The 9301-nt window shown below is 43.1% G+C and overlaps 1 protein-coding gene across 1 annotated transcript; it reads left to right on the top strand.

The window, feature by feature from the left end:
* The first annotated feature begins 3485 nt into the window (after nt 1–3485).
* Nucleotides 3486–4169, top strand: LOC142180884 (uncharacterized). Its single transcript, XM_075252989.1, has one exon. The coding sequence runs from the start codon at nt 3486–3488 to the stop codon at nt 4167–4169; it is 684 nt and encodes a 227-aa protein (XP_075109090.1).
* The last annotated feature ends 5132 nt before the right edge of the window (nt 4170–9301 follow it).

Raw genomic sequence — 9301 nt, 5'->3', positions numbered from 1 at the left:
CTAGATGGTGGGAACTTTATGACTACGCCTATGCAGAGGTGTGTGATATTTTGGATGAGATGGCGGAAACATCGTCGGCTTGGCAATCCCAGGCTAATGTTCCATAAGGTGACCCGAATATGATCTACCTTCACAAAGAATTGCAAGACCATGGACAAGCCATTGCATATATAAGATCAAGTTGGAGGATGGCACCGAACCATTTATTGAACATTAAAGGAGACTCAATGAGGTTATGGAAGAAGTTGTCAAGAAAGAGATTATCAAGTGGTTGGATGCCGGGGTTGTCTACCCCATCTCTGATAGTTCATGGACTTCTCCGATTCAATGTGTCCCAAAGAAGGGGGAGCATGATGATGGTCACCAATGACAAGAATGACTTGATTCCTATGAGGATGGTAACCGGTTGGAGGGTGTGTATGGACTATCGCAAGCTCAACAAAGTCACAAGAAAGTTCACTTTCCATTTCCTTTCTTAGATCAAATGCTCGATAGATTGGCCGGCCGTGCTTTCTATTGCTTTATTGATGGGCATTCCGGCTACAACCAAATTCTCATTGCTCCGGAAGATCAAGAGAAAACAACCTTTACATGTCCCTATGGTACTTTTGCTTTCAAGCGGATGCCATTTGGTTTGTGCAATGCACTAGTGACTTTTCAAAGGTGTATGATGGCTATTTTCAAGGACATGGTGGAGGACTACCTTGAAGTTTTCATGGATGACTTCTCGGTGGTTGGAGATTCTTTTGATGATTGTCTTGCAAATTTGGACAAAGTGTTGGCTAGATGTGAAGAAACCAATTTGGTGCTCAATTGGGAGAAATGTCATTTCATGGTCGAGGAAGGTATTGTCCTTGGCCACAAAATCTCAATGAATGGAATTGAAGTTGACAAGGTGATAAGTGGGGATTTTAACCATTATTTGCTCTTTTTTTTACTTGCGTTTTGGGCTTTAAATGCATAAATTTATCCCCGAAAACTAACATAATATGTTTGCTTGCAGGGATTGTTAACAATGAGCCAAAGTGGCCATGATCAACTCATAAAGAAGTCAAAACCTGAACAAAGACCTAGGCTGCCAAGACTGTAGAACACGGACCACGACAAAAAAGTGCAGCCGCGAAAGTGTCACCACGGATGTGGTCATGAATTCGCTGACCGCGAAAGGGAGAATCAGAGAGGTGGATTTTGGGCACAGACATGGACGCAAATATCGCTGGAAATTAGCGGCTGCAAAAATACTACCGCGACCGCGATTAGTATTTTGCTGACCGCGTTTGCTTAGATTCAGAGAGCTCACTAAAAGGGCAAAAATGTTAAGTTTGGACCGCATTTTGGCGCCGTTGCCGGGGAGTTAAACGGTTTTAGCTATATCTCCGAGTATTTATGTATTTTGTTTTTTCTTTCTTTCCGTTTTTCTAATTTTTTTGTGAATTGCTTTTAGGTACAAAATGGCTCTTAACAATGATGCTCCCGGAAATTTGCCCTTGGGGGAGGAGGTAGACGATGATAATGTGGATGAGATTCAACCCGAACCACAAGCACAAAGGAGAGACCGACTGCCTCATGATAATATTCCAAACCCTCCCCCACATCCAGCAAGGGCAGCACACCAGGTGTTGCCCAGCGAAGGATACACAAGTGCAATAGTCCCGCCCCGGATTAGGGAGGGAAATTTCCAAATAACCAATGTCATGCTTATACTCTTGGAATAGAGGGGTTCTTCACCGGAGCTCCATACCAAAATGCCTACAAGCATCTCAAGGGTTTTGTTGATATATGCTGGGGAGCAAGCAAACTAACGTTTATGAGGACGTGTTGAGATTAAGGCTTTTCCCATTTTCTCTAAGGGTGAAGGCTTTGGATTGGCTTGAAAGGTTGCCCAACCATTCCATCACCACTTGGGATGAGTTGACCGAGAAATTCATAGCAAAGTTCTTCTCGTCGGGACATATTGTGACGCTGAGAGATGAGATCCCTGCCTTCAAACAAGAGCCAAATGAACCACTTCATGAGATTTTGGAAAGGTATCGGACGATGGTTAAATAATGTTCGAACAATGACATGACCAAAGCCATGATCCAACAAACATTCTACCATGGCATCAACAGTACCAACCAGTGTGTAGTTAACCAACTCGCCGAGGGAAACTTTATGAACATGCCTTATGCTGAGGCGTTTGATATACTTGATGAGATGGAGGATACTTCCTCAGCGTGGCAAAGTCGAGCTAATGTTCCACAAGTTGATCCCAATGTCATTCACCTACATAAAGAGCTCTATGACCACGACCAAGCAATAGCCGAGTTAACTACAACCATGAACTAGTTGGCCAAAGCTCAGTTGCAACAAGTTCAAGGGCCAAAACAAGTGAATGCCATGGAAGGGGTAAATATGATGGTCAGCAAGAGGAGGCGAAGAAGTCAACAAGTTCAAGGAAATCGGGATCAATTCGAGCAAGGTGGTAGTGATTACAATCAAGATGATGTGTATGATGATCAAAGTGAAGAGGTCCAGTATGTGAACAACTACCAAGGACAACGAGGCTATGCCCCGAATCAACAATAGTGGAGATCCCAAGGAAATTGGGGAAATCAAAATCAACGTGAAAATTGGAATAGTGGAAACAACAACAACCAAAGCAACTGGGGGAACAACAATCAAAATTGGGGCAACCAAGGCAACTGGGGTGGCAATAAAAATAGCAATTGGGAGGCAATAACAACCAAGGAGGTTGGAATAATAATAATCAGGGAATCGGGGGCCGGGCTTTCAAAGGCCTCCGATGTTTCAACAACCTAACAACCCGCCTCCATATCCATCACAAGGTCCTAGCTCTTCCAACAATGAGATGGGATGAATTGAGTCAATGTTTGAACATATGATGAAAAAAATGCCGACTTTGATGCCCCACTAGCATCCCATAATACTTCTATCTGCAACTTGGAGGTCCAACTTGGCCAAATTTCTCAAGCTTTGAATACTCTCCCTAAAGGGGGCACTACCTAGTGACACGGTAGTAAACTCGAAGGGAGGGAACAATATGGGCCATGCTATGGCGGTGACTACAAGAAGTGGTAGAGGTGGAGATGCTAGTACCTCTAGTGCAAAAAAGGTTATGAGTGATGATGTGTTGGTGCAAGATGATGATGAGCAAAGCAATGATGTGCAAGTGAGTTATAAGAATATGAATGAAGAAGTGAGGATTGACATTGATGACAACATGGAGGAAACACAAAATAAACTCGTTTAAGGAACATATGATAGACATACCGGAAACGTTAGTGCCCAAAGCCAAGTCTCCTTTGCCAAGGCCTCCTCCACCATACCTTCAAAGGCTTGCAAAACAAAACAATAAGAACCAGTTCAAGAAATTTATTGATATGATGAAAAGTTTGTCCATAAATGTGCCTTTGGTGGAAGCTCTAGAACAAATGCCAGGATATGCCAAGTTTATGAAAGACTTGGTAAAAAAGAAGAGATCCATGAATTATGAAATGATCAAGATAACGCACCAAGTCAGTGACATTGTACATTCCATATCCCCAAAGCTAGAGGACCCTGATGCTTTTACAATCCCGTGCACTATTGGTAGTGCCGATTTCGCCAAAGCTTTGTGCGACTTGAGGGTAAGCATTAACTTGACGCCATATTATGTGTTCAAGACATTAGGGATTGGGCAACCAAGGCCCACATACATGATGTTGCAAATGCCGGATAGGACAATGGAGAGGCCATTGGGGATAATAGATGATGTGCTAGTATGGGTCGACAAGTTCATATTTCTCGCAGATTTTGTGATACTTGACTGTGAGGTTGACTATGAGGTGGCGATCATGTCCCCGAGACCTTTCCTAGCTACATGGAAGGCTTTAGTTGATGTGGAAGCAAGGGAGCTCACCTTACGGGTGGGTGATGAAAAAATTGTGTTCCATGTCTGCAAGTCAATGAGGCAGCCCAATAGCAACGAAGCATGTTCATTTGTGGATATTGTGACCGAGGTGATTGTCGAAGACACCGATGCTGTGATTAATGTGGAGGACCCTTTGGAAGCTATGTTGTTGAACCATGATGTGACTGAGGATGAAGGTTTGGTGGAATATGTCAATGCTTTGCAAGGAATGGGTTCATACATATATGAGCCCCAGAAACTTTCCTTGGATATTTAGAACCGAAAGACTCCACCAACAAAGCCCTCAATCGAGGAGCCTCCCATATTGGAGTTGAAGCCTTCCCTTCATACATCAGGTATGAATTCTTGGGCCCTTGTTCAACTTTACCTGTTATTCTTTCCTCGTACTTAACTAACGTGCAGGTAGATGCCACCCTTGCAGTTCTCCAAAGAAGAAAGAAGGCAATTGGATGGACTTTGGCTGACATTTGGGGTATAAGCCCCGCCTTTTACATACACAAAATTATACTAGAGAATGATGACAAACTCTCCATGGAACATCAAAGGAGGTTGAATGAGGCCATGAAATAGGTCGTCAAGAAGGAAATTATCAAGTGGCTAGATGCAGGGGTTGTGTACCCCATTTCAGACAGTTCATGGACTTCGTCGGTGCAATGTGTGCCAAAGAAGGGGGAGGGGGGGTATGACTGTGGTCACAAATGATAAAAATGAATTGATCCCCACTAGGACTATCACCGGATGGAGGGTATGCATGGATTACCAAAAGCTTAACAAAGTGACCCGTAAAGACCATTTTCCATTGCCCTTTCTTGATCAAATATTGGATAAACTTGCCAGGCGTGCCTACTATTGCTTTTTGGATGGATACTCATATTACAACTAGATTCTAATTGCACTAGAAAACCAAGAGAAAACCACATTTACATGTCCGTATGGCACATATGCATTCTCACAGATGCCGTTTGGTTTGTGTAATGCACCGGCTACCTTTCAGCGGTGTATGATGGCAATATTTACGGATATGGTGGAGGACTTCCTCGAAGTGTTCATGGATGATTTTAGTGTTGTGGGTGACTCCTTTGAAGAATGCTTGGATAATCTTGACAAAGTATTGTCCCGATGTGAAGAGACCAACCTAGTGCTTAATTGGGAAAAGTGCTACTTTATGGCCGAGGAGGGCATTGTCCTCAACAATAAGATCTCAAAGAACAGTATCGAAGTAGACAAGGGGAAGATTGAAGTTATTTCAAAACTCCCTCCTCCTACTGCCATCAAAGGAGTGAGGATTGTTCTAGGGCATGCGGGGTTCTACCGTCAGTTCATCAAGGATTTCTCAAAGGTGGTGAATCCCTTGTGCAAGTTGTTGGAAGAAAAATGCAAAGTTTGTGTTCAATGATGATTGCATGAAAGCTTTTGAGTTTCTCAAGTGTAGATTGACTACCACTCCCATCATTACCGCACCCAATTGGAGCTTACCATTTGAGCTCATGTGCGATGCTAGTGACATTGCGGTAGGAGCGGTTTTGGGGCAAATGATCAACAAGATATTTCATCCGGCCTATTATGGAAGCAAAATGATGAATGACGCCCAAGTCAATTATATGGTGACCGAGAAAGAGTTATTAGCCATTGTCTTCGCCATGAAAAAGTTCAGGCCATATCTCATGGGTACCAAAGTGATTGTGCACACTTATCACGAGGCACTCTGTTACTTGATTAAGAAAAAAGACTCTAAGGCTAGGTTGATGAGATGGGTTCTTCTGCTTCAAGAGTTTGACCTTGAAATTATTGATCGAAAAGGGAGTGAAAATCAAGTGGCGGACTACTTGTCCCGCTTGGAAGAGGAGGGGAGGCCCCATGATGGCCTCGAAATTAATGATTCATTTCCAGATGAATAAATCCTCTCCGTGTCTTTAAATAGTATGCCTTGGTTCACCGATGTGGCTAACTTTCTTGTGACCAGCATTGTCCTGAGTGATCTCTCTTCTAACCAAAGGAAGAAGATTAAATGGGACAACTTGGATTATTATTGAGACAAGCCATATCTTTTCAAGATTTGTAATGATGGTGTGATCCGGAGATATGTTCAGGAAGATGAGCAAATGAGTATTCTTGATGTTTGCCATTCCTCACCTACGGTGGTCGTCATGGTGGAGCGAGAACTGCTTCAAACGTTCTCAGCTGTGGATTTTATTGGCCTACCTTGTATAAAGATGCTAGTGAGCTTGCTAAGAGATGTGATGAGTGTCAGAGAGCTGGTGAAATTTCCAAGAAGGATGAAATGCCTCTCGCCACTATTCTTGAGATTGATATTTTTGATGTATGGGGTATCGACTTTATGGGTCCATTTGTGAGTTCATGTGGGAACACCTATATTCTTATTACTGTGGATTATGTCTCCAAATGGTTTGAAGTTATGTCTTTGCCCAACAATGAAGCACGGAGTGTGGTGGCTTTCTTAAAAAAAAAATATATTCACAAGGTTTGGCACTCCAAGGGTGATCATCAGTGATGGGAGTTCTCATTTTTGTAACAAAGCCTTACTCTCCAAGTATGGTGTTACTCACAAGGTGTCAACTCACTATCACCCCCAAGCAAGTGGATAGGTTGAGGTCTCCAACAGGGAGATCAAGAATATTCTTTCTAAGACTGTCAATGCAAACCGGACTGATTGGTCAAGGAAACTTGACGATGCTTTATGGGCCTATAGAACAACTTACAAGACTCCAATTGGTATGGCCCCATATCAGTTGGTATTTGGGAAAGCATGTCACCTCCCAGTGGAATTAGAGCATAAAGCCATGTGGGAACTGAAGAAGTTAAACCTTGAATGGGATGTAGCAGCAAATCTCCGGGTAGAGCAACTAAATGAACTTGATAAGTTCCGATTTCATGCTTATTCCAGCTCGTCCTTGTATAAAGACAAGATGAAGTACTTACATGACAAATATGCATGGAACAAAGAATTCAAGGAGGGTGACTTGGTTCTTCTATTCAACTCTCGGTTACGACTGTTTCCGGGAAAGCTCAAGTCAAAATGGAGTGGCCCTTTTGAAGTGGTGCATGTTACTCTGTTTGGTTCTCTTGATTTGAAAAACAAAAATGGTGAAATCTTTAGAATTAATAGGCATCGAGTGAAGCACTACCTTGGTAAAGTTGATGATGGCCACGTTGTGGCATTGATCTATTTCAAGTGAATGATGGTAATATGTGTCGTGTCGTGACATTAAATCAAACGCTTCTTGGGAGGCAACCCATGTATTTTTCTTCTAAGATTAGACTTTGTTTTGGACTAACTGGTTGTGAAGTTTGTGTAGGAATTGCTTGTGCAGTGCATGACTTTGGCTGGAAAAATTTGCCTAAGTATGGGGAATTTCACAGACCGTGCCCAAAATCTTGCGATCCGTGGTAGCAATACATGGGGGCACTTTTTGTTCGCGGACACGTACTTGAAGAGCTCAATATACCAGCTCTCTGAAGTTGAGTTCGCGTCCGCGTTCATAGTTTGGCGGTCGGTGATGAATTCTACGGCCGCGTTCATAATTTCACGGACTGCGGCCAATGACTTGAGGCTATTCTTTATTAGGTAAAAGAACGTGGACCGCAGTAGAATTTCGCGGCCGCGTTCAGATAAGTTTATAGGGTCCACATCTGCTAAGTATAAATAGGAGGTCCCTAGACCTTTTACCCTTTTCGAACCCTAAATTCTCACCGAAATTCACCTTCATCTATTTGGAACTCAATCTCATTTCCCTAATCAAGAGTCCAATTTCCTCTTAATTCACAACTGGTATGCTCAAATCATCGCATTGCTTTCATAATTTGCTCTTCTTTTCTCTTAGTTTTAATTTTTTCTTTTTAGTTAGGGTTTTAATACTTGCAATAATTGCAAATTGAGGCCTAAATTTATATGGGTAATTTTTACATGCGTAATGGGGGATAGGGTTATTAACTATGCTTGTAATTACATTAATTTTTGCGTTTAGTGAAAACCTTAGCTTACACATGTTCGTTAGTGCCAGTTTTGTTTGAGTTTTAGGGTCCGCGGTCCACTTTTTTGCGGACCGCTGTCCCCTAATTTGTGGGACCTGAGTGTGTATGTATGTTCACAGATGCGATGATTTTTTTGCGGCCCACATTTAAATTTATGCGGCTGCATCCCAAAATTTACGGTCCGCGCTCTTAAGCTTTAAAGAAGTCTGATAATAGCTTTAGCGACCGCGTCTACTTTTTCGTTGTCTGCGGTTGTTCATTCATGGTCGTGTCTACTTTTTTGCGATCTGCGATGATCAAAGATCAGAGGGTTAGTAGTCTGATCCTAACCTCTTTGCGGTCGCAGTTACTTTTTCGCAGTCTACAATGGGCACTTCGCGGCCGCGTTCACTTTTTTGCGGTCCGCGGTGCCTAGTTCTGAGAAGTAGCTTCTGTATTTCAAATGCACTATTTTTAACATACTTGAAGCTTTGTTCTGACTGTTCTTCTTTGCTTGTTTGCTGCAGACAATGGTCCGATCCAGAGGTAGAAGCGATACATCTAAAGAGAGGGCAGAACCCTCCCAAGGTAGGGGAAAAGGAAAGACCAAGATACCCCCAACAGTCCAAAAATCATTTGGGGAGATGAGAGCTTCCATAAAAGATGCGGATAGAGCAGCAGACCACTCAGATACTAGTGAGAATGTCCCTTCCTGGGAAGCTTCGGAAGGAGACTCTGTGCCCACTCATATCCCCACACATTTCTTGAGGATATACCAGTTGAGGGATAAGACTACCTCCTCTTCTGAGTCATCTGATGGCTCAGAGGAAGGTAGTGAGGGTTCGACACCATCTTCCCCACCTGCTACAACTTCGGCTGCACCAGCTACACGCAATCCGGTAGATGATGATGAAGAGATCCTGGATGACGGGAGAGGGGGTGACACCAATATTATGGGATTGGCTAGATCCAGAAAAGCCGAGGTGTGGGCTGACAGATTTGTGAGTGAGTTAGCCTACCAAAAGTTCCGAGAATGGTGGCCCCAAATGTCTCTCACCCTTGAGAGGCAATTTATAGAGAGAGACCTCTTTCCCCACAATCCAAATGTAAAAAGGCAGTTTGAGGAGAGAGTAGGGTGGAAATGGTTTACCAGCAAGGTTCTGAATGCCAATTAATATCTTGTCAAGGAATTCCATGTAAATGTTGCCTACATCAAAAAGGGCACCACTGCGACAAAGGTCTGGAACTTGAAGATTCGGTTTGATGGTCGTACATTGAATGAGTATGCTGGATTTGAGAATGTGGAAGCTATGCAGTACTTGGAGAAACTGGTGTTTGATGAAGCAACCTGTCCATGGTTGGCGAAAATATTAGCCCCAGGGACGACATCGACATGGCTCACAGCCGGAGTCCCAA

Source organism: Nicotiana tabacum, chromosome 5 (assembly GCF_000715075.1).
Source record: "Nicotiana tabacum cultivar K326 chromosome 5, ASM71507v2, whole genome shotgun sequence".
Classification (NCBI taxonomy): domain Eukaryota; kingdom Viridiplantae; phylum Streptophyta; class Magnoliopsida; order Solanales; family Solanaceae; genus Nicotiana; species Nicotiana tabacum.
The sequence above is the reverse complement of the archived record's forward strand: the minus strand, read 5'-3'. Positions and strand labels throughout refer to the sequence as shown.

Excerpts from the sequence above, each read along its gene's own strand:
- LOC142180884 (XM_075252989.1), top strand. The coding sequence starts at position 3,486 with ATGAATTATGAAATGATCAAGATAACGCACCAAGTCAGTGACATTGTA.